The sequence below is a fragment of the Tetranychus urticae genome, chromosome 2 (assembly GCF_039701765.1).
Source record: "Tetranychus urticae isolate SD_2017Ah chromosome 2, NJAU_TeUrti_SD_1.0, whole genome shotgun sequence".
NCBI classification, from domain to species: domain Eukaryota; kingdom Metazoa; phylum Arthropoda; class Arachnida; order Trombidiformes; family Tetranychidae; genus Tetranychus; species Tetranychus urticae.
The window spans coordinates 6,058,385-6,085,253 of record NC_142959.1 but is presented as its reverse complement, the minus strand read 5'-3'; the positions used below and the strand labels follow the sequence as shown (position 1 = coordinate 6,085,253).

Here is a 26,869-nt window from a genome sequence, read left to right as displayed (position 1 = left end):
TTATTCGTCTTATTTTTCTGGTTTACTGTTCATTTTAATGTTTAAAAATCGTTATCAATCAGCTTTTTACAACATAGACAATTCTCAAGTGTTAGATCGAGACATTTAGCTAATTGTTATTGATTACCATGTTTGATTAGTTTGCCTTTGCCTCATCTTATCAATGGTAACGTATTTGAACATGAAGATGTTTATTGTAATGCTATTTTCCTCATTTCTTTTTTATCATCTTCTCATAATTGAGTTGACTTGGTTACAATCAAATGATTAGTTGATTTTGATTCCATCTTAAACACTGGTAAATGTTTCAATGATAATCTTGAACGGCTGAAAATAGTGCAATAATGAAAGTGAAAAGGTCACAACTCGATGGCGAACAATCATGGCTAGTCTTTTTACGAAAGGGTGACGATACACATTTAATGGTGACAATTGATTATTGTTGGTAACAATTTAATGCTCTTCATTTAATTAGTTACATAAATATTGATCACTTCAAATTTGACAGTTGTAATGCATTTTAAAAATGCAATCTCATAGAAAGTTTGTTGAAACTCTTTTTACCTTTGAAATGGGAAATCATTTAAGCCAAGGTTAACCATTTACCTAAATAATTGAAAAGCTAAATTAACTCAATTGTCTGTGAATAGTGTTAATCATCTCTCTGATTCAACCACTTATGATGAGACCAAAGTTAATCCAAAATACACTTGAGATTGAATCAGATTTTGATAGTTAGACAACTTGCTTTCTATTCAATTGAGATTTACAGATAAAAATAATGTTTTTGTATACATTTTGCCTCACATTGATAATTTGTGATTTACATTATAATTACAGTCAATTGTGAGTTAAGCGGAGAATCAAAGAGCACAATTAAAGAGTTGTTTCAACTACTGTTCTAGTTTAATTAACATCAAGGTTCAATTAATTGTAATCACAAAGGTTAACAACTCTTGTTAAAGATGTGAGTGTTGGTTTTGGGTAAAAATTGGGTTTTCAATGTAAAAGGAAATTTGATTTACCCGGAAGAATGTTGTTGACTAGACAATGTTAAACCATATGGTTTCATTGAATCAACATAATCAATTTTAATTGTGTGAAAAACAATCGGCGTCAAGGTTGGAATTGATTGGAGAAGCTTTGAGTTGGTTGTTTTTGGGTAACTTCTGGTTTGCCCATTGATTTGCCAAAATTTAAATGCTGGCTTTTTGAAATTTGTTTAACTCTTCGTTTTAAAAATAGCTCTTGTTATGGTCATTAGAGGCCTTAGAGGTCAACTGGATGTTAAAGGTTAGCCCAAGCTGTTTGTGTTACGGTCTATATAAAGATTGACTTTTCTCGTTGTTAACGTCAATCAAGTTGCACCAGTTTTATGGTGAATGATTTCATTACAATTTACTGGTTAAATTGTTTGCTTGTTTTTCTTGTCTAATCAAAGAAGCTTATACTTTTAATTTGTCTAAAGACTTGAAATTAATTTAGCCTGCCTTTGAAACATAATTAATGTGATTACAAGAAATTTTAACCAGTGAATTGTGAATATTGAGGTGACACGAGAAGAGATAGTTAAGTGCACAATCCTGGAATCCCAGTTTTAATCAAGTAAAGACTGGTGATTGTTGTTGGGTTTACATTAACCAATTTCAAAGGCTGCTTGGGTTGTTGATTAAATATCAAAGTTGATTGAATAAAAGTGCTTCATTGATGTTCCATTAAAAACCAGGGAAACTTGAAAGTGATGGAATCCTTGGTTAACAGCAATACTAGGACTGGCGATGATGAAGATGGCTAAACAGACTAAAATGGAATACAGATAAAATTAACAATTAAAGAAAAGATGATTAATGATTGAATAAGTGATAAATGATGAAAATGAAGATGATGAGAGTCTCTAAATGACCTTTCAGGTTTTTTGTTTTGTTTTGATCATAAGCGATTTAGAAAGGTAATTTACATTATATTATTGCAACTTTAATGGCAATTTATTATGAGATTGGTTGACTGTTGAATTAACATTTGTACAATAATGAATTAAATTAGCTGAAAACCCAAATTTAAAGTCAAGGGTTTGGTTCAAGCTTAAGGGTAACCCAATGGGTTGAATGGTTTATGATAAAATAGCAAAATGAAACCTTTTAACTTGATAATTAGTTAATGGTTAAAGTATTAGCATTTATCATTCGACTAAATCAAATATTGAATAATTTCTCAGCCTGATGGATATCAGTTGTGAAAAAATGTTGAATTTGTTGTTGAACAGTACTTTAATGGAACAGCGAATGAATAATCTCAAATTATTCGTGGAACTGATCTTTTAGGCTATCACAATGATTCACTGTTCTCTCTGTGTTGAAGGATGATTAAGCTAAACTCTAATCATCAATAGGCTAATAAACCAAGATTTAATCAGGTCAGGAAAACTTGACTATGATCAAAGTTGAATCAATTCAACCACGGAAGTCATTGATTATTGTTAATAAATACCATTTTATGATCAAAAATAGAGCCAAAATCATGTAGTTGTATCAGCACTGGTCAGACATTATTGTTATCACACCAAGTTGAAGATCAATCAAGCAAACCATTGCTTTAATCGAATTTCAATCCTTCCGAATAATGGTGATAATAGAAAGTGATTAATTTGAACCAATTATAAACCATTAAAGCCTAAATAGCAATAAAATGTAAATGAAAGTTGATGAAAGTGTATTATTCAAAGAGATTTTACAAAACTTACGAACTTTTACAACCGGATTGAACAAACCAAACAAATTGGTCAGATCAAGATTAACACAGAAAATGACAAAAGGTAAGTTGATGAAAATCCAATGAAAGGGAAAATGTTGACCTGAAAATAGGTTGATTATTGTTGATCTGAATTCAATACAGATAAGCAAGACACATGAAATGAAAGCATAAAATGGCCAAACAAAGGCATCACATGTTAACCACAAATTAACCAAAAGCATAAATAGTTTGCCTCTTTTTTAACAAACATTTAATTTTAACAATTATCTTGAACAAACCATTAATTAGATAATGTTAATTCCAACAAACAACTTTAATCGTAGTTGAACTTCACAAATCAAAAGAATTGAATAATTACTTTGATTCAAATCAAAAAAATGCATCGAGAATAAGATTTGAAGCTTTACTCTTTGATCTTGACTCAAAGCCTTTGAGTCAAAGGTTTAAAGTCAAAGAGCCATCTAGATTAATATGAAATAACCATTAAAATATTGTAAAATTCAAATACATTGTTAGGAATATAAATTGCCAATGTAAATTATATTTACTTTTGTCTCGGCAATAATTTACTAATTACAATAGCAGATTGAGATAATAGACAACAATTAGCACGCATAATTAACCTGTTATCTAATACTTGTGGAGGTGAATTGAGGACAGTTAAATAAACATTGGCTGGCCCTTAATATATATTTATTTTCATCATCATTTAAACAATTAAAATGATAAATTTTATTTACATAGCAATCGTTCAAAGTATACAATAACAGATAGTCTAAATTGCTGGAAAACATTTGATCCATCAACAACAGTCAAATGAGTCAAATGAGACAGATGAGACAGTAAATAATTTTAAAAAGGTTCATCTGCAGAATTGTTGACATTGATTATTAACCATAATATTCATATTCATATTCATCATGTTGATACCTAACTCATTATATTGGGAACAAAAATAACTTTCATTTTGGTTTGTTTGATTTCTATGACAATTTAAATGTAGCCTGAAATGAAGTCAGGCTCAAAGATGGACGGACCATCAAGTTAATCACTAGTAAATCTTAACAGATTCAAAGATATTTGCAATTGACAGTTTAATGATTAAAAATGAAATTTCAAACTAAATATGGGAATAAATGACTGTCTCCTGAATCTTTACAATCAGCAATAATATCAAGTGAATCAAGCGTTCATCATTAAAGCCTAAAACTGGCAAAACAGATGTAGTTGTGATATTTTTAGCACAACAAGTCACAACAATTTGACAGTTTCCGTTAGATGAATGATGGACCTTATTTCCGTTGATATTATTGTAGTTGCTTGACGAAACGTGTTTTAATTTTCACCATTACATTTGATTCCATTTTGTTAAGTGTGTAGATATCCTGATAATCCTGTGGATTGAAAGAGAATGAAATACGTTAATTATCATATTTTAAAGCAGCACAAATCCCTCATCAACAGAATAGCAGTAAAGTAAAGCATTTGACAAACCTTGAAATGGATGACATTTTGTGTGTTAGTGAAGTAAAAAAAAACAGTAATCAACATTGTCCCATTATATTATTGTGAATGATTAAGTTTATCTCTTAAACATGTCAACTGTTGTTACCCTTAATGAATGTGTATTGAAGTTAATTACACTGGTTATACTTGTTTGATTCAATTTAAATTGAATTAATTGTATCATGTTATTGAAAGATTAACTTTCACTTTCTCCTTGTTAAAATCTGCTGGTTAAATGTTGATTACAGATGAACTGGATGAAAGAAACAATTTTATATCATCTAAACTATTATTATTGTTGTTAAATGTTAATAAAAAACTAACATTAAACATGTAACAGTAAATTAATATCCTAACCATTCGAATCTGTATAAGCAAGAACTGTTCAGCTTGTTTAGAGACGATCCTGGATCAGCTTCTTGTTAAAGCATTTATTCATTTCTCCGTTTCAATCTTAATTTGATTTAGATTATGCCATTGAAAGGACAAAATGAATCAATTAATGAAATGATTTAACAGGAAAACAATGAGCTTGATAAAGGCTACTGAATCAATGTTGATGGTGGAGAGTGAAGTAAACGATGGTTCCTTTTTTACAATTGTTATCTGTTGATTGTCATCAACAATGATGGGCGATTCCAAGAAAATCAAATGATTTATTTATAAACTTGGTCTCTCTTCTTCTCGCTTATTGTCCTCCGTTTTGGTTTGTTCATATATTTTCAGGTCATTTGGTCATCATCATGTGCCATTTGAGTTGATTCAATATACTGGACAAAATGTTCATCTGTTGGAAACAAAAAAGAAACCAAAATATTAATTTATTATTTTAATGTTCATTCAATTGTCAATCAAATTAAAGCGAAAAAATAAAGCTCATTCAATAATGTATCCACCATGCGATAATAGATCTGAATATGACCTCAACTCGGCTGACATCACAATCAAATGGCAGCCAATAGATCAGACAAATAAGCAAATAGACAACAGATGATGTAATTAGCATTCTAATGTTGATTTAATTGAACAGAATTGAAAGAGACCAGGTAAAAAATGATCACACGCTCAGCATTAGAGAAACCAATTTAGCTATAAACATATGAAAGTGCAAGTTAAACTCACAATTTCAATCTAATCATGTTAGCTATTATTTGAATGGTGAGAACCAATCGAAAGTAATCAAATAAAATTAAACGCTAAGTAAATGACAAATGTAAATGGTGAAAGGAAAAGATCTAATCATTGAAAGAAAAAGTACTTTTTTGCTAAAAAATCATGTGAATTGCCGTAGCTTTTGTTGTTGATGTTGTTGGTTCGGGTTTATTGTAATGGTGATGATGTTGGTGTGGTGATAATGATGTTGAGGATGACAGAGAAATGTGAATCATGAAAGGAATTACAAGTATTGAGAGTAAATCATGGTCATGGAAAGCTAACCTTTTCCCAGGTATTTATAACCAGAATAGTGTATCGTACAAACTGGATCTACATTGTTTGAGCTCAAGAGAGGAAGAAACAGAGAGATGCGGATGAAGATGATAATGATAAAAGTCTGAAAAGATGAGATTTACTTATAACAAAAGGTTTCTTTGGATGAAAAATTGAGTAAAATAGTGACAACAAAATAACAATGATTCTTGTACACACCATTATTTTCACGCATTTCACCAAATTTAACAAAACTGTTCATATTTCTGTTGCTTTCATCGTCTTTCATGTTCAACTGAATCTGTACATGTACGGTAATATTATTTGCTTTGATTATGGATATCTTTAAATGATCATTGAATCTCAATGATTTTAAACAAAAGCAACTTAACTCTAAAAGGTTAAACACTTGTTGAGCACACTTAACCTTAGCTAAGCTCAGGTAAACCTTTTTCTTTCACCCAAAAGATCATGAAAAAAAATATTTTACTCACCTGTTACAGTAGCAAAATAGACAACAATTTTTTGGACAATGTCAAGTTGAATAATGACGATAACTTGAAGAGTTGACAATTTAAACATCAATTAGTTCCACTGAATCTCATAGTTATTTCATAATTATCATGATACAGTATGATCATTGTTATCACTTAGGATACACTTGATGGCACTTTGACAACAGCAACAAAACGGCATTAGTAATGATGGAAATGGAGAAGTTGATTAAGGTGATGATAATAGCAATATTCAAATCAATTGTTTCTGTTGAGAATGGTAATGGTGATCGGTTAAAGGAAGAAAAGAAGAAGCTGTTGATAATTGTAGCCTTTTTTCGGGTTTGAATTTGAACAAAACATAAAGAAAAACGGTTTTCTTTTGTTCCTTAAATATGGCAACTTGGATGAGTAAAGGTTCAATGTTAATAAATGTTAAAATTGCCATTTTCTTAACACTGTTAACAATTAGAGACAAGATTATACCATTACTGTCATTACCGCCATTATACTCATCATAGTTCAACTGATTGGTTATTTTTGTCTATTGCAATGGAAATCACGTCGCGCCATTTTATTTTATTTTTTTGTTCGGTTCATTCCTAATAGATTAACCTTTTTCCAAATGAGGAATTAATAGTTGAACTTGCAGTCATCAAATGGTTACTAATTAGCAACTTGAAACTGTGATTAGTGTCAAAGTAATGGATTTAACCAATAAACCTTTTATATTGTGAAAACAAGATTTTACATATAACCTTTTATTAACGTAATTTTTTGCTCATTTTTGCATTTTTAGACACTTAATTTTAGGAGTTAACAACATATAACTAGACATGGATAACAATCAATCAAAATTATTAACAAATCTATTTTATTTGATGGTCGATGATTCGCCCAATTTGACAACAGCTTCTTCATAGCTTGGAGGTTGAATGTCTTCATATGCTGGTAAGGTTTCTCTGTTAAATGAATGGACACTTCGCTGGTCAACCACATCAATACCTGAGGCCGTGGACCGGTTGATCTCAAATGGATCATAGGTAACCCTTAAATCACTATAACGTAATTCATCAAGTCGGATAACACGATCAGAGAGACGTGCACGAGCACAGTTACGGACAACAATCCAAACCATCATTAAAACAGTCATGGACAGTGAAAACCCAAATATATTGGCCATTGAATGGTTATAAAAATATTGTTCATTGGCATTGTTACCATTGGTATTTCCATTGAAATTTCCATTACTTCTACATGAACCCTCAAAACAGCTTCTCCGTGGCCATAAAACTGGAACAAAAGTAAAGACCAAGCCAATCGTTAATGGTACAAGCAATACAGCAACCTTTACATCTAAAATATTGTTATAAAAAAGTAACCTTACCATCACCAAAGAAGACACATTTATCACTTCTCGAGTTGTAAAGGTGCTTTATGGAACAGATGCATTTGTTAATGTAACATCGACTGAATGAGCTTCGTCGAAGACAATCATAATCCGTTAAACATGGTGTATCAATTAATCTGGGAATGCATTTACCTTCAATCAAATCAAATACATAGCCAATATTACATTGACAAATACCTGGGATTAAGAGATCACTTCCATTCGAGGCAACATAATCAAGCCAAAGGGATTCAATAACACTATCAAGCGAGTCACCTTTACCCTCCTTAGAGAAGCATCTTGTTCCAGTCATTAAACACTGACCATTGATCCAACAGGCTTCATGGATGGCCAAAATACGCCGTAAACAGTAACCATTCTCATACAAACTGTTTGCCTCTGTACATATACATTTACCTTCATTTGAATCACATTTGGCTTCAAAGGGATTCTTGCAGCCATTCCAGCTATTATATTCATGGCATAATAATTCACTTGAGTCAACAAATTTGGTCATCAACCCGATAAGATTTAACACAACCACAGGCTTGACCAAAATCTTAATCAACAATTTATCCATAACATTGAACATACAGAAACATCGCATTATTTGCTGGTACTTTTTTAGTTGCTATTGTACCTCTTTAACCAACAACAACGCAATAATAATTTTCTTGGCTGCAAATATTGATTAAGGGTAATCATTGATTTAAAGTCAAACACAATTTGAGAATCCAAATGTCTATAAAATATATTTCTTGCTTCCATTTTACCAACCAAAATGAGTTGATCTATTCTATTAATAATAACCATAGAGATTCACTTGATCGATCTAAATGTATAATGATTCCAACAATAATAAAGTTTGCGTGAGTAACTGATAAATTATATAACATATGCATATATATTTGCGAGAAATGATAATTTCATAATAAAGGAAACATGGAAACCAAATTTGAAACAAAATCGATACAAGAGAGATTGAAAAAATGTATTAATTGTTGAATAAAGGAGGAATCCAGCTCAATTGGACCATTTTGTTGATTGATTAGCTTCCAATTTTTAAATTGTCACCAATAGCTTTTGCTGCTAAAAAATCCAATCACACCTTAAATTCATCAAGTTTAATGGATAAAATGGCAATTTTATCGCCCAATAAACACTGACCGATTTAAGTTCAACTGGTAATGACTGTTGCAAATTTTGATTTACATTTGAATTATAATTAGTGTTAAAGTGTTTATCATGTATTAAATAGTTAACAATTTATTTAGACCAAGATTAACATGATAAAGCAACAATGAAACTCGATTTGTTTGATTAATCAGTTTGCCAGCATGTAAACAAAATGCTAACTCATGGACATAAATGGCAATAATATTGAAGATAAAAGTGATGGGAACGATGATGAAATCAATGATGATCAGGATGATGATGATGATGGTTGCCATGAAAAAAAAAGTTGTTAACAATTTAATGTTAAAGAGGAGCAATAAGAAGCTAATGAAAAGAGAAGGGAAAAAAGGTCAAATCAGAAGCCATCAAGATCTTTGAAAGGGAAGCTCAGGTTAGGGAATGATGATGATGATGATAAATTTAGCTGGTTAAGAAAGATGATAGAGTCTTACCTGTCTTTACCTCTTTCTTTGGTCTGATGAACCTGGGCCTTAAATTGGATGAATCGACTCTCATGTAGTTAAATTGGATTCAGTTTCTTCATCTTATTCCCATTATGAGCCTTTTGCTTCTTCTTCTTCTTCTGGTTAGCCATTTCTTTTCAGGCCAACTATCAACAGGTAACCCGAAGTAAGGCAAACGCTTTGTTTTTAATTAGTTGAACAACTGGTTGACCTTAATTCATTAATCATTACTGATACCGATTTACTGGATGGTCAAGAGTCATTGGAATCTAATATTTGCATTTAAAAATATTGTTTCAACCTTTCAATAGCTTTGGTCTGTCTGCAATCGCAAATCTAATCATTGTGTTGTGTGTGTGTCAAGAATTGATTAGTTTTAGCTGTTAGGTATGATGACTGTGATGATGAATGATTATGTAGATGAAGATGATCATGATGTAGGTTTGATAATACTGAATAAAGATGGGGATTGAATGTTGGTAGCTGTAAAAAAATTATTAGATAAGCATACATTAAAACAATGATGGACAACTAGTTTTTTTTGAAACAAGACGATTACTTTGTCCATTGTTACCCTTTTTTGATACAGTTTAGCAACACTTTTTTTGTCATTATTAGGTAATTAGCAAATTGTAATGATACAATTTAGCTTAGACTTGAATAATTTATGCCTAACCATAAAATAAAAACACAAAATGAGGAAGCAATGGTGATGAGTTTGTATTTTATGTTAAATGTAGCTTAGAAAGCTTAGAACATATCAAAATGGTTGTTGACTTTGACTTGATTAACATCTCATAAGCACACACAGAACAGTAATCAATTGACAGTACCGTAAGCTGTTAATTTATTTGTTAATTGGGTCAGCGGGGTTGGTGATGATTGAAATAATTAAATTGATGAGTTGCATGAATAGACATTATTAAGAAGGTAAACTAGAGAAGAAACAAAAACAATCGTCTTTTTGCTTCTATTGACATCTATTGACATTTATTAACATCAACCATAAAATCTGAAGACAATAATTTCATTTATGCAAATTTTGCTTTCCATTTCCAGTAAATTGTGTCTTTAATCCAATCAAAGTGTGACAATTTAGATTTTTAAAATGTAAATTAATCAACAATTTAGTGCTTTATAATGAGTGATCGACAGTATCTTCAAGTGTTACTGTCTTGTGAAGTATTGAAGCTATTGAGACAGCAATCTCCCAACTACATAGATCGGAGGCTCAAGATTGATACGATTGTTTGCTAATCATAATAATTATTTAATGATTAACCTCATAATAGATATAACCATCATCAATAATCAGCTAAATTGAGGTCAGAGTACTATCTATTGTTTAATATTTTCAAGAAACAAACATCAAATGGAAAGATACTTTGTTTATGTTTTGCTTTGGTGCGCTATTTGCATTGTAAATTTGCATCCATGCATTAAACACTCGTAACATTGTAATTAAAATGATTGAAGACACCGATTTCGTTGATCATGATCTTAACACTTTACTAGCAATCCAGGATTGAGCATGAAAATGTTTCATTTAATGTTTCAGTTGAACGTCAGCATCAGTACTTTATCCTAATTATGTTGATATATGATTATGGCCGATTGATACCCGGTTAAACCTGTTGTTGATGGTGTCAACATGAATCAAGTTGATTAAAATATTGCATTAAAGTTAATTGATCGGAATGATCAAGCATCAGCAGTAGAAAAATTGGGATTAAAGATGAACATTAAATTGTAAATAATGTTCAGGCTTAAACCATGATAATCAAGATGAAACAAGATAATAATAAAGTGAAAGTTTGCTTTAAACAAAAGACACCTAAGCCAATATAATCATTATTAGTCGATTGGATCAAATGAAGTTGGTTAAATTGTTATTAAACCTAAAAGGTTGGAAGCTCAATTAGATGTATTAGGTAATAACGTAATCTTAGTACTACCCAGCCGTACTGTTTGGTGGTGATTAACCATAATTATTGCCAAAGGTTTGAGGAATGGTGATTTCAATAGCTTTTTGTCTTCAATTCATTCAAAGAATCAGATTGATTAGATAAATATTCAATTGGATCTTGGAATGGGATTTTAAATAGACAATTTGCTAAATCATTTTTATCGTAAAGCCTAAATCAAGGTTAACCTTAAAATTGCTTTTTTATTTCTTTCTCCTTTAAATTGATGCAACCATTAGCAATTTGATCTGAATTATTGTTGAACGTCTTCATTGATCACCATCAACAGGTAAAATATAATTTTAAAGTGCATCGGCACTTCTCAGCAGCTTCCTGATCACAGTGAAACGTTTAGACTTGTTATTAAACAGTATTTCCCTTTAACTGCATAAGATTCCAACTAATATAAGGCAAATTACTGTTCTTTGTGAATGTAAAGATAATTTCAATTCCATGGTAATCCTCCAACTGAGTTTGTACAGAACACAATTACAGTTAATTCCAGTTGAAATTAAATCATCCATTAATCGATGTCGTTCAAGACAAGACCAGTTTATCCTCTGCCATTGCTCTAAGTCACAAAAGGGCCTGAATTTTAGGTTTTCATATGAATTTTGAAGTCAACTGGTATAATGTAATGTTTCAAATCCGTAAGCCAAACTATTGATAGTCAACTGCATAAAATGATACATTTTTATTATCCATTCACAGCCAATTAATTCCTTGATTTAATTCCTTCAAGTCTCTATAGCATCTAATCACAGCTGAATCTGATTTTAAATTGCAATGTGCCTCAGTTTAAACAAACAAGAAAATTGTGTCTTGTTGCATCTTCAATGGCTCATTGATGACGATAAAGATGACAGTCTTACATCATCCAACTGCTTTCACTTTCCTTATATTAAATATTTATAAATTGTTACAATCAATTTTGATTCCTTGGCAATTGGACAAATTTGCAGTGTTTTCAATTGGATAATGGATGTAAACCTTGAGAGGGTTGAAAATTAATCTACAATTGAAAACAATAAGAATGGATGAAAAGAAGCAAAAAAATAACATTAATTGTTGTGGTTAAATATTATAACAGTTTAAAGCAAAGATTAATCAATCAGTTGATCTAGAGGTTTTATAATTACCCAATTGTTGAAGTCAATTGTCACCAGTAGAAACATCATGTAACCAAAAAGACATTGAACCAACAGTGCAACAGCTGAAACAGAAAAAGTTGAGATTTAATTGTATTGAGAACCAATTAATCAATGTTTAATCAATTGAATTGGTGATTTGATTTTGACATAAAAACTGAAAATAACAACAATTAAACGCTAATTAGAGGACAAGTTGGGTTTCAAAAAAAAGATGATTTTGCATTGAAGCTGTCAACCCAAAATGGGTAAACCACAAAATTGGTTCAAGTATTGATTCCTCCAAGTTTTCCTGATTATCTAATTGTTCTTGAATTGTAATTACCGGACAAAATATAATTTGACTTGCAATTGAATCTCGGTTAATCAGCTGTTTGGTGCAATGAAACTTCAATCTAATGTATTGAGGAAATCAGTTTGATAAGTTGAAAGGTTTAACGGGTTTATCATTAACAGAAACCTGAAGCTATATTTTAACCATTTTGTTTTGTTGATTAAATCAAACATCTTGTCAACATTGATGAAAATAATAACTGATCAAATGAAGGTTAATGTCAAAGTTAACTATTAGGTTGAGTTAATTTGATATGTATGTTAATTTGTTAACATGATTATCTGTAATGGTAACTTCAAGGTTTACAGGTAATAGTTATTGTTGAAAAGGTTTGATCTTTTTCAAATGATATACAAGCGTTGACCAGTGAATGCTAATAGCCATCAATTAAATGGTCAACAGTAATAACGTATCATAATATAAATTTAGTTATCACAATATCACTCTAATAACAATTATCCGTGAAATTGAAATGTAATATTAGCTGAGTTTTTCAGATTTTTACTTTGTTTTCTGATTCTCATTTTAATTCCAACATTTCCGTTAAACCAGTAAACTGAGTTACTAATGACAGGTCAATATTTTGGTTTAATTGTTGGCTAGTTTGAAAGGTTATTAAATCACAGGTAATCACATGAAAAACATCTTTCATTCTGAGCTTTTTTCTCCTTCCAAATTTAAGGTTTTCTTGAGATTTCAAAAATTGTTAAGATTGAAAAGTCAATAATCAAAAGAATGGTTTCAATGTTAAATGTTTAACTCTGATTGCTGGTTGATTGATTTGTTGTTAATTTTAACCATTTTATTTAACATCCATCAAAAATGTTTACATTGAATATCTTTTGTCTTGCTGAGTTGTTTATAAAAAGGATGAAATTCATTTTTTACTTCAAACACTCACACAAATCAAACTTGAGATTGTAACAAGATTATTATATCAACGCAACTAAATCAATACAATGATTTAAGATGACTGTTAAAATTGGTAAACAGTGAGTATCAGTGAATGTTACCTTCAAACTGGTTAACATTAAACAATTAACAAAAAAACCGTGGGATTGTAGTGTTTAATTTACCTGGTATGTCTTGTATTTATCATTATATTTGCAATAATAGCCAATTGATTGTTGTTTAAACATAGTAGTTTCAGTTTATCCCTTTGCGTTCAGATTGTTCAATATGAATCCATCCAGGAAAAGTCATTAGAGATCTAAAGGTGAGAGAGAAATAAGATATCAATGATCAATGAATAGATAGGTGTAATTATGAAGCTAAATTTGAATGGATAGGCTTTACATGACGTTTATCGAGCATCAAAGCAAGGCTTTGGATAACATCCGATTAACCTGATTTGGTGTTGCAACTGCATCTGAGAGATTTTGTTGAAAAATTTTATCATTGATGAGTAAATGGATTCCCATGTAATTTCACCAATCATGTAATCAATGCTTAAATTTGGAATATTTGTCGATTCCTGAGGTATTCTTAGATTTCGTGGGGCTTTTTAAGCTACTCAAATTAACAGGAAATATTTACACCGAGTTCCCATACAGCCTGGTATTGCTTTGCCTGGAATCTTTGGATACTTTGAAATGAAAGCCTTTTCCTTCACTACCAAAAGGGTGAGACAATTTAAAGAGTGATACACCTTTAGTAATACATCCGAAACAGTGTCAATAGTATGGTTAGATAGACGTTCATTGAGACAGCTGAAGTCCTAAAAAAGCTAAACATGGAAAAGTCTGAAAATAGGTAAAATTCACTCATCATCAGTTAATCGTTACCTTTTCTCTCCTTCTTTCTTTTCATCATTGCTTTCCTGTTCAAAGTACCGTAATTTTTTTGATTCACAATTGATTCTAGATGGATTGTCATTTAGGATTGATTCAGTCTCTCCAATCTCACGGGTGATTTAGCGACTCGCATGCTTATCGGTGTAACCTATAGATTAGAGAGAAAAATAAAGATGGTTGAATTACCTATTGTTTACATGAAACCCATTAAATCTGATTGAACAGTTTAGTCGGCAGCAAAAATCAGAAGTAACAAACCTGAAAAAAATCTATATCTTTAGGTGACTTGAGGTAGATACATTTGATTAATTTAGATTGATAGTATCAGTTATAGTTGTAAAAGTATCGTCTTGAGATAGCTTAATGAGAAATGACACTGTTTTCATTAAATAATACGCAATAATTACCATAGGCAGTGGGACATTGATCCATAATTTGGTAGCTTTCCTTCCATAAATAGATAGACACCAAGTCAGCTGAAGAGTCGATAAAAGATTAAGCTTTAAGTTGTTTACCTGGAAATTAGATTTCTTATTTACTTCCTTGAATAATTATTGAATACTAGATAAAACCAATATTGACCTAAAATCCGGCACAATTCAAATGGTAAATTAATTAAATTACTTCTATATGACACAACATTACACTTTGAACTTGACCAATCGCGGTTAGCATAAAAAGCATAAAGCCGCAAAACAAAGAGCATTTTGCATAAATGGCACTGACATTCAAATATTTGAATAAGAGACAGTTACCGAGAATAAGTTATCTTTGCAATGTTGATTGTAAGATACAAGTTTGATAAAAAACTAATTGTTTAATAAAAACAGTTGATTTTTAGTTAATTAAATTAAAGTTTGTGTCTCTGAATGGAAGTGAAGGGTAAATCAAGATTTGTATAACTGTATTTTTACCCTTTTTCAATGATCCATTTTGTTTTCTCTTATCCTTTTCAACTTTGTTTTTGTTTTGTTGAAATCAATTTACATCGCCATTGTACTGTTTAATTAATGTGCTAATTTAATTAAAATAAATTGAATTGTGTCTCTATTTAATCTATTCAAATCAAATGTTTAGCAAATTAGGTAAGTAAAGCTTTTCTTATATGATTGACAATAACTATCATTGCATGCTTTATTGATGTGACTCACATTCAAACCGATTGCTTTTCTTGTACCAATGCTGATTGGCAATTTACCGTTGCACAATTCAATTCATCAGAATGACATTGTTGATATTGATTTCAGTTGGTTGAGACATCAAGCTAATTTTATTGGCGAATCTATGAAATCAATTAAATAACGATTCATCTATATTTTTATTGAACATATGACGGTAGCTCATAAACCTATGGTGATAACTCATAGGAAGGACGAGCAAGAAGCTTCATTCAACACTCTTGATTGCTAATTAAAAGGCCAATGTAAGTTAGTTATTGAGTTAATTGGTACACAACATCTACTAACATTTTTCCCTTTTTATTGCATAGAGGTTACATTTCAAACACGAGACTGGTCGCTGGATTACTGCTTTCAATGAGCCTTGGAAAATTACAATAACTCTTCAACATCAATTGAGGATCAATCCATATGAAAGATGGCTTTATAATCATCATTAAAGGCCCAGGAAAACGGTCCAACAGGAGCATTTCAATTGAGCTTGTGCATTCCGTTCATTGAGGCTTATCGGACAATAGAAATTACACCAATTTACTGGATCCTTTGTTTTGTGCTGTAAAGTAATGCTTATAATTGGGAAAAATATCTGACAAAATATTCTCCATTTCCTGATTGTTTTTAAATTGGTAATCTTTGTTCAACAAGAATCAAGGGAAAACTATGGTGGCTTGGAGCACATTTTAGACTGAATAGGATGAGATTTTTCAACCTGACTAACGCTCTTTTATTTTAACCATTCTTCTGTGGCAAGCACGACAACTATTCAGGATCACAATTGTCTATCTTACAGGATCATTGTAACATCAACTTACAAAAAGATTTCTATTCTCAACTTCAAGTTCCCTTGATTATCCAAGTCTCTTTCTCTCTTCATGAAGACCTCCAAACCATTTCTCATTTGGTATCGATGGTTTATCTCCACCTAAATCAATAGACAATAAATTCCTAGACAATTTTAGGATCCAGTTGAGAATGGCTGTTAGCTGAGAAAATTGACAAGACGATTTTTCCCCAGACAGTCAAGAAAATTACGAGACGTCAAGAAACCAGAAGTGGTATGATGAACCAAAATATAAATAGAGAGAATCAACAATCAAGGTAAGTATAAAACTGCAGAATTTTAACATTGTTTAGCTTAAACAATCTCAGACTTTCTAGCAAGATAAATGATGCAGCTGATGTTAGCAGTTGCTTGAAGAAAAATGAAAACGATGATGATGCTGATGATGATGCCTACTCATCTCCTTTTAACCATCTTTCCAACCTTTTTGTATTTTTCTCATTTTCAAGTTAAGTCGGACCAACCTTGAGTTTTTTTTCATGTTAACTGGCCATTATAAAAAAAATGATTCGAGAGCCTCAACATACTTATCTTCTTTATCCTCTTATCGTCCCTGAAGAACTCAATGAATGGGCAAAATGGTGAAAAAAAAGATGCCCTCTACGTGCCAATTCAAGATTGAGACTGAATTCACCTCAGGCTTAGAGATGAAGGCTGACCAAGAAAAAGAAATAAAGAACTTTAAAGATCATAAGCAAGTTTGAGGCCAATAACACTGAGCTAGAGCGACCCGTTGATGGACCACTTTTATATGAGAGACTAAATTTAAACACCCGGTAACCTCAAACCTGTTTAAATTGTTGATTTCAAGCTTTAGTCAGCCATATTGGAATAAGTTTATGGAGATGAACATGCTAAAACAGTAATCATAATAATGAAAATTTCAACAACAAAGCTAATTCAACCAGTTATTCAATGTATCATCAGTTTTACCTGAATAAGGAAACTTTTACCTTCAACTTGAAAATCTGTTCAAAGTAATCCAGTTCTGATAGCTACTCTACCTTGCCAACTCAGTGAAACTTGTTCCTTTTTTGCTTTTGGCCTGACTATTGTACTATTTTTGACATTCCGAGTCTGAACATTGATATGGCAAAAAACGTTTACTCAAATTAACGATGACAACCTTAGCAAATGCAAACCAGATCTAAAAATATATATTGGAAATGATAGTCACACAATAAGATGGTGAATAAATGATAATTATCAATTTAATCAGAGGTCATGAACTGCAGAATAATCAAGGTGAAAATGGATGGTTGGTTAAGAGGCAGCATTTCAAGTTGATGTGATTACACAGAAAAGGACGGTTAAAGAATCAATTGAAAGTAAAAGTTAAATTGAATGGGCAACAACAAGCAAACCTATCTAATTGTAAATGTACCCAACATGATTGCCACTGGCTCTATGGAAATGTAGTGATAAATTTTCAGCATTTGGAAAAGAAATGGGCAAATTTTGAAGCAACAATATTAAGCTAATTGAAAGATAATTGATAATTGAATTGAAACAAGTTTCCTTTTCTATCAGGAATCAACAATAGACTGAAAAACCTTGCCATCAATTGAATAAGCCATGGTTTTTTTACGATTTTTTAATGGCAGACAAAATGAAGATAAGATTTGCAATAACATCGTTTAACTGGTAAAATTTAATTCACTCACTAATCGTTGATCAATTGGCTAGCAGTAAAATTTCAGGGAAAGGTAAAGAAAAGCGTGGCTAAACATTTTGAAACCTTGCGATTTCAATTATGAAAAAATATTGGTTGAAAAATTGTTAATCATAAAAACAGTCTCATATAAATATTAATAAAGGAAACCAGTAATGACAACAACAAGTAATAAAGTACAAGATTAATAGATAAAGACGGAAGTGTTATGGTAGGAATAACTTTGATAAGTGTAAATTCAATTTAGGCGCTTTTTTGACATAAAACAGTGCTGCTTATTGTTGGTGTTAAACGATGTCTTGTTGATCCTATCCTTTCATCACTATGTTTTGCTCCATTGATTATGAATCATCAAATGTCTTCTTTTTTGTCGTTTCTTCAACCAAATGGAAAAGGTTCACTGTTTGAGTGTATCTCGTCATCATCATCATCATCATCAGTATCACTATCATCGTTTTTCATCGTCTTCTTCTTACATTCTGTTTCTTGAATCTTCAAGAAGATACGAGGTAAGGGCAAATGGTAATAATGGTGATTATGATGGTAAAGAAATGCTGCAATATAATCATTGTTCAACGATCCGTATTGATGTTAGAGGATGGAAATTAAAGTGTTTAAATCAAACCTTAACCTTTTTCTCAGCTAATTCATCCCTACGTTCATTTTTCCTCCTGTTTTGTTTTGCTAATCTGTATCCTTCACATTATTCAGGCACAATTTTCTTACGCTGAATCTCTTTTTCTCTCGTTTTTTTATCATATCTCTCTAGGTTTGAATTATACGTAAAAATTAACATAAACACACTTAAAGAGGTTTCAAGAGATGATCGCTATTTGATATTTGAGGTAATCTAACGGGAATAAATTGGTTGTGTCTCAGTTGATTAAAATTTGAAAATGCAATGGATAATAACTGACTTTTGGTAACCTGATACTTGTATTAAAAACCATCCTTTGGTTAAATACAATGTAATGGCTAATGACATGGCCCAGGAAAATGATTAAAAGTACCAAAGGGCATTTGAAACAAGCTGTTTTTGCGTAACTTCATGGGTAATTGGAAATACATTTCCCAACCTATGCATTGAACAGACGAAAGGAAGAAGCACCGAATATCATTCTCATTTAGTTATCTAATAATGTAACTATTTTGGATCCATCTAACAGGATTGCTGAATTTAACTTTCTCTTTTCATTTACTGACTATATGACCGAAACTGTCAGAAGTCATCAACAACCATCAAGCTCAAATCAAAAAGCGTGGCAAGCCAACAAGAAACGTTGCTGTGCAACATGAACAGTAAAAAGAATCAGTCGGAACCTTCAAAATGATGATCACCATTAACAGTATCAACATTAAACTCACCATCATTACAATTATCCCATAAAAATGCCTTCAATTTCATTTCAACCAGTTTTTGTTACAATTTGGTAATAAAAGGTGTGAAAATTTTCATTACGAGGCAGTTACAATCAATAGAGTACAGTATTTCAGTCCACAGGTAAACAAGATTTCAAAATGAGCGTAAAAATGATTTTTCATCTATTTTTTTCTTCTTTTTTTGATGTCATTTAATTCAGGTCAATCACATTTAGAGAAGAAGCTTGTTGATATTTTTTTTCTTGAGAAATGAAAAGAGCTAAAGGAGAAAAGTTGTTCACCAGTTGAATCTGTTATTCAATGTCATCATTGTTTTGCCTCAAATCCCATGAGAACTTTTACTTTCCAACTTTCCAGAATTGGTGAACTATCGTATTGTATCAATCAGATGAGCGTATGTTGATGGTGAATCAAGATGAACCCTGTCATTTGAATTACATTTTAATATCGAGTCAAACATTGGTAAATTAATAGACAAGGGAAATCTAATTCATCTTCTTCTTGATTAGTTATACCATTAGAAGTGATCAAGACTCAACTACTTAGCAAACACGGAAGCTGTTGAATGTTGGTAAATTCATGGTGATGAATCCATCTTGTATGTATTGCTTAATTGAACATGATAAACACAATAATAATGTAAAGATCATGTTAATAGTACATTAATAAGTCGGTAATAATTCAAGACGAGCTGGAGAAAAAAAGCTTCAATTTTCTTCAGAAAAAAAAGAGATGAGGGGAAGGTTATCAAGAATGTGTTCAGTCTGGTTTGTCAAGTTGTCAGATAATGTTCCCTGTAATAATAATATCAACAAGGAAACCTGACCCTGCCAATCAACTTTTTATGTATATCAATATCGCGATATTTTGAGTTATCAAGCATACAAGGCTGATGAATGGTCATAAATAACGATACTTGTGTCTTCTTTTTGCTCTTTTACAGCTTTGAATAATAATTTTCTGTCTCTCTCTCTTTTCAGATCTTGAAACCACCCTGGAAAATGAACGTGTTAACTCAAGGAATATCATCAGAGAAAGTAAAGTTAATTAAGAGAAGAGAGGCAAAAAACGCTGAAAGAAAATCAAGTTACAAGTTCGCTTAGAAAGTTTCAATTAGTGCAAATGTTGGACCATGAGAAAGACTCAATGATGGACAGTTTAGGTAGAGATGGGAAAAACAAGCAAGCAAATTGTAATGGATTGGTCGACGTTAAAAGGTTGCAACGTGGTCAAGGGTGGTGTTTGTTTAACATGAAAGCTCAAGCAAAGAAAAAAGAAGAAGAGAAAAGAAAGAAAGAAAAGAACAAGAAAAGCAAAATAAAGTTAACCCATCAGGGTTAGAAAGCAAAGAATCATGGCGACTAATGATTGCGTTGATGGTGAAGATGGCGATACGATGAGTAAACAAGTATTATATATAAAGATGATAGTGAGGGAGGTTGGGTTGTAAAGGGAATGATGATAAACTGGTTTTCCTCTACCTTACAAGCTGACACAAGGAACCAGTTAATGGGCTATGGTTATACTGGGTATTCAAGTTAACCATTTTTATTTATCTTTATCAAAACCAACCCTGTTTTGATTTCCTTTGCTGAACAGATTACATTTAAAAATCATAATCTTTCATCTCTCCTGATGATGGATTCAGCAGAAAAGTTACTATCTATTCAGAGGAGAGATGAAATGAAAAAATGTTTCAACAAAAAGCGCTTGTATTGTAATCATTTGTTATTTTCATAAATTATTCTGGTTTTTTTGTACACTTTCATTGTATAAAGATGTACATTTATATCACTTGAATGGGAAAAGGTCAATGAAAAGGTTAACCATAGATTAACATTATCTACTTCAATATCAGCTATCACTTTCAGATTCAATGGGAAGCTTTCAGTTGATTGAGACGAACCAATTTACAAAGCTAATTTATTACATATGAAATGATATTGTTGTACAATTTATATAATGGTTGGTTGATTATTTTCATAGGCCTTGACAAAAAAATTGAACAATTAGAAACAATTACGCTAACATCATTATCATCCTCTTATGAATCCAGTAGGAGCCATTTTTTACCAACACACACTTTTTTCTGATTACCATTTTACATTAAACTGTGACTTTGCCAAATTATTGCAATACAGTTTCAACTTTGCAAATTTCCGGTCTCAATTTGTGTTCAATTGTTGATCAATTGATCAGTAAATAATGAAACAATTTACTATGGTTTATTGTTTTGTTTTCATCAACTCAATGTAAGCTTTGCCATAACAAAAGCCTTTTTTTGGGTTCAACAAAATTGATGATATAAAGGAACGGATTGACACTTAATTGTAATGGTTGGATAGCAAAAAATGCAAGGTTAGATGTTACAGTTAATCTTGCTTATAAACTAATTTGATCAACAATCAATTGAATAACCGAGAGATGAAAAAACAACACCTTTTTGTGGAGTTAATTTGGTAAAAATTGGACAAAAAAAAGGTAAACAAGAGTTGAGGTTGTTAAGGTTGTCACTTTCCCACTATTAACTTAAGGTTCGCAATTGACAAAAGAGATGAAACTAAATTTTAATCAGTCAACTTTCATGAAGGTGAATTGAAGGAAATTAAACAACTGCAACTGTTGATTACGGCAACAGTTGATTGTGGTGAGTTTAAGTGATCATCAAAAAGTGTCACCAGCAAACAGGACAAACAAAAAGCGAGCCAATTGTTGACTTTAAATTGACGGTAAATCAAAACAGAGTCAAGGTTGATCCTATTTCTTAATCATAATTAACAGGATAATAATAATGGGACAATTAAATAGATAAGCTGCTCAAATTGTCAGCTTACTTTCAGCTAATCTGGATGTTTAACATTAATTATTCAGGAATCCATTGCACCAACTGGATTCAGTGAAGGTTAATATGCAATTGTTACCATTAATTCAAAGCTTAAATTGTAAAAGATTGAATTGGAAATTTAATTTACCAGATTCAATTGACAAAACCAGAAATTTGAGCTTTTAGGTTCAATTAGAGTTTATTTTATGTTCAAAATTAATGTTCAAAGATGTCGACTATTATTTTTTGTCAATAATGATTAGTTAATGACTTTGATTGTCCAATTTACAGTCATCATAATTTAATGTTGTTAGGTGATGAATGATGATAAATGCTGAAGGTTAACCCATTTTTTATTAATTTAGTTTTTAGTTTTTCTGGTTTATCAATCTTCCTAATCGGCTTAGACTGCATGCATTAATTGTAGCTGAATGGTTAAATGTTGTATAATTGTTCAGCTCCTTAACTATCAGATGGACGAGAAGACTGATTAACCTTGAAGATGATTAGTTAGTTAATAAACCATTTGGGAATATTAACTAGCAATAATGATAGATATTATATGTTAAGATACATTTTTCAATGAGTTTTCAATGAAATTTCATGGAAGTCTTTCAATGGTATTATTATTTGCATTGTACACTAATATTTTCAACCATTGTTATTGATTATGTTGTTGTATTTTTGTTAACCAATTGCTATTTTTGCCAGTTCCAATCAAATAAACTAATCATGTTTAGCAGTAAAACTGGAGAAACTCACATTTCAATGAGATATAAAGATTAGCTGTAAACTTGGGTTAACCTTGGTTGGATTAGATTAATCAACATGCACACATACAATTACAATGTATTTATATGCTGGTGAATAGGCTGGTGCAACTAGATAAGAAAAGGATTGAAATAAAACTGTGGAATTAAAAGTGATTCAATTGAATTAACTTATTTAGACACTTGAAGGCCTGCTGATTGAAAATGATTTCCGTATAATGGTTATTAATATGTCAAGAAATGATTGGTAACAGAAAAAAGAAGCACAATAAAATCTGTTTAAGTGATGTTAGTTCGTTTGTCGTAATCATTGTAAATTATCAGAGCTTCTAAGTGGGTCATAACTCAATGAATCAAATGGATTAGAGTCAATTAAGATGAGGATAATGATGATGATGATGGCGGTGATGATAAAAGTAACAATAATGGCTAGAGGGACCTGGTTAATACCATAATGTCAACTTGCTACAATGAGTAGGTTCATTCAAATTGACAGAGAGATAGATGATGGTGAAATGTTGAAACTGTGTTGACGAAAAATACAACAGGCAATCAATTACAGAATTAAAAACCATTCTATCTATCTTAATAATTAGACAAAAAAGGCGAAATAATTAAGATTAAATGGAAACTATGAGGATCCTCAATAAAAAGCCTAAAGACTTGATAATATGCAACAGGTTATATCAAAAGGCTCAACAAGTTGATGATGATATTTCACACTTTCCTTGAACGGCAAAACTGTCCATCCATGAGAGTAGAACAAAGGTAATTTTAAATTTTTCAGCTACCTGTAAATTAAAATCAAATAAAACAATAGAAACTATTCACAATAAAACAAAAGATAATCAAACAAATTGAAACCAAAAAATATTTCAGATGTGATGAGTATGCTGCCATCTATTATCTGGTTTAGATACTTTATTTGAAACCATTTTTCTAACAATGAATCCTTATTTATTGGGTAAATGCAAGTTTGTTTACTTCCTTTAAGTGATAATAAATGGTTTCCTGGTGAATTAGTTGAATTAAATAATGTTGATAATCAATATTAGTTTATTCAAGAAAATTTTGCAACTCCGATCCAGAGGTTTATATTGCTTTTCACCAAAGAAATGTTTCATTTCAACGCTCAATCTATTTTTATGAGTATTTTGATGGATTTGAAACTTACTTTCCGCTTCTGTTTACATAATTTCAAGTTTTTGATTATTCAATTTTAGCAAGGATTTTAACAGGTAAATGAAAAACCAATTTTGTCATAAAATTTTAAAATGTACCTTAAATGAGGAATCATTTATTAATTTCTTGTTAAACGGCGATAATTTATAGTACATAAACATGTCAATAAGGGATTGAGGAAATTAAATGTACATTTAATGTATATTAATGCCGTAAATTTACATTTAAATGGGATTTTGAAACGAAAATTTTGCGATTATTTGTGATTCGATTGTATCAAAGTAACATAAATCTATCATACAGCCTTGTAGGTCAATTAATTTCAAGATACGCTTGTAAGTTTGATTTTTTGATTTGTGGTCTTGACAGATCTTTATGAAAATTTAGTATTATAATGGTTATTAAATCATCAAAAAAGATCTAATATTTGGCAGTTATTTTGGTTGCTTTTTTGAACAATTAGAATTGTGTAGATTTCTTTGTACTGTGAAGGAATAATTCGTTATAACAAATCAAGACTGGTTCTTTTGGTTGTTTTATATCAACAGGGTAAAGAACGGGATTGTCATTACTTTGCACATCGTAAATTTGATAAATTTATACAATTTGCAGTTCCCAATCAAGAGCATCTCTGAAATTTGTTCAGAGTACGACCTGTAGTCGGGCTCTTGTTAAGATCAAAATTGTGTATTGCAGCTACACTTTCAATAGATGAATCAGCCATCTATCTCACAATAAAATGAGCAAAAATACAGATTGCTCATCGTTTTTCCCCCCGCTAATAATGATTGAACCACCGAATAATACAAGCACTAATTGAACTGATTAGTTGGCTAAAACCCATTTCTATCCTTGGTTCTTAGCCTTATAAATATGCGCTTTCCTTATAACCAGTGGCTAGGGTGAAAAATCCAATCCATTTCAAAGTTGTCTTTGAACAGATTTTTTTCGAAGGCCTCGTAGATTTGTTCCAAATCACTAGCAGGTTCATCTGAGTCCACCATGAATCCTGGTAATCTTAGAACATGAACTTTTGGTTCAAGTTGTAATCGTAAATCGTTATCCCTCATCTGTTGGATATTTGAAGCCAAAACTGTTCCATCTCTTCGCTTGACACCAATATCTTGTTCCCCATCAAGACCATCTCTTTGACCAAGTTCATTGACGAGAGCATCTTCATAAATTGTTACATCAGAAACTTCACTTTCAGTATTCAGACATGAAGTAAATTCAGTATCGGTGTCACTATCAATGTCACTTTTATCTTCCTCAATAGCAGTGTCCCCTTGCTCTACAGGCAAGATCGGATTTCCAGAACAAGGTTTTTGGTGGCATGTATTTTCGGATTCAGCTTGTTTTTGTGGTTCCACCAATTTAGGTTCACTTTTATTCAAAATATCAATCACAAGTCGAAAAGAATGTATAAAATCAGGAACAGCAGCTGTAAAATGTATACCGTCAAAGGTGAAGGCATTCATAGTATGTCTACGTCAATGGAAAAAATGAAAGTAAAATGGTTAATAGATGCAGTACAGTATGTAGTACAGAAAACCCACAATGAAAGTCGCCACCGTCAAGATTTGTATCTTAAAACCCGATTGGATCAGCGCAAAGCGACCGTCTTTTGTATACCAGGTTATTTAAAAATGACTTTACAACTTTTTTTGACCATAACTTCGCTCATAGGTTATTTTTTGCGAAAATTTTTGTTGCCACATTGTTTATTTTATCTAAGGTTTTGTATACTTTTGTAAATGTCCTGAAACTATGTGCATTACCAATGAATAATTCATCTTCTTTGTCAGGTATCTAAAATTGTTATTACATTTGATCCATCTTAAAATGACGAGAATAATTTGATGCAATCACGATAAATTAGATTCAAGTAATTAAATTTATTTACAATTAGCCTATGGTACGTATTAATCACTCTTACCAGCCAAGGGATATGAATGCTTCAAAACCTATGAATGAAACATGAATGGTCTAGATGAAGATTCTATCTGAAAACGATTGATTAACTAAATGGTATGGAAACATTCATATCCCTTGGCTAGTATGAGTTATTAACATGTAACAAACAACCCATCTAAAAAAATCTGCCCTTTTGTCAGAAAATGACCTTCAAGTATCATTTAGAGGCCAAATAGCGGATAAACCTTGAATGACCTTAAGAGGCTTCAATCTGCTGAAGCTCATAGTTCAACCTAAGGTCTGTAGCATCATCTGTTCTTCAGTTATGACACATACAAAATTGATATGAATGAGTTTAGCCTGCACTTTTTGGTTTGGACTCATAAGACCACTAAAGCAAACAGTTGTAAACCTTTAGCTTAAACGCTAATCCAATTACAGTTTTTCAAAGATTTTTTCCTCAAAAACAACCAGGGACGTTGACAAAATTTACTATTGTTAGAGGCATAAGTTTATTATTGTTCAATTAGTTAACCAAGGAAGTCAAGTTATCAATATAATTTAGCAAAGTTAGATTCCCATTTGAAAACAGACTTGTAGATTCAATATATATTTGATTGAACCGTTCATACTTTTGATTTTTATATCGTATTACTTCAC

The 26,869-nt window shown here is 31.3% G+C and overlaps 1 protein-coding gene and 2 long non-coding RNA genes across 13 annotated transcripts; 2 read left to right on the top strand and 1 right to left on the bottom strand.

Annotated features, from left to right (window-relative positions):
• Window positions 1-884: 884 nt before the first annotated feature.
• LOC107366134 (uncharacterized) lies at window positions 885-8,176 on the bottom strand. 2 transcript variants are annotated; one of them, XM_089268183.1, is made up of 6 exons: window positions 7,567-8,176; window positions 6,180-7,472; window positions 4,246-5,044; window positions 2,741-4,145; window positions 2,488-2,670; window positions 885-1,800 (listed from the first exon to the last, which is right to left on the bottom strand). In XM_089268183.1, the coding sequence occupies exons 1-2, from the start codon at window positions 8,174-8,176 to the stop codon at window positions 7,054-7,056; spliced, it is 1,029 nt and encodes a 342-aa protein (XP_089124309.1). In that variant the 3' UTR covers window positions 885-1,800; window positions 2,488-2,670; window positions 2,741-4,145; window positions 4,246-5,044; window positions 6,180-7,053. The 2 variants fall into 2 exon arrangements, with proteins under 2 accessions (XP_089124309.1, XP_089124310.1); XM_089268184.1 differs by having other exon boundaries at window positions 2,745-4,145.
• LOC149093755 (uncharacterized) lies at window positions 6,743-8,757 on the top strand. Its single transcript, XR_016199084.1, has 2 exons — window positions 6,743-6,880; window positions 6,979-8,757. It is a non-coding gene; the product is annotated as an uncharacterized LOC149093755 (long non-coding RNA).
• Window positions 8,758-15,183: 6,426 nt separating this feature from the next.
• On the top strand, window positions 15,184-21,649 carry LOC107366135 (uncharacterized). Of its 10 annotated transcripts, XR_016199081.1 has the most exons (8): window positions 15,184-15,533; window positions 15,696-15,871; window positions 15,938-16,724; window positions 16,776-16,915; window positions 17,027-18,648; window positions 18,909-19,640; window positions 19,720-20,117; window positions 20,500-21,649. It is a non-coding gene; the product is annotated as an uncharacterized LOC107366135 (long non-coding RNA). The 10 variants fall into 10 exon arrangements; XR_001569573.3 differs by lacking the exon at window positions 16,776-16,915 and having other exon boundaries at window positions 15,788-15,871; window positions 16,917-18,648; XR_003082968.2 differs by lacking the exon at window positions 16,776-16,915.
• Window positions 21,650-26,869: the final 5,220 nt, after the last annotated feature.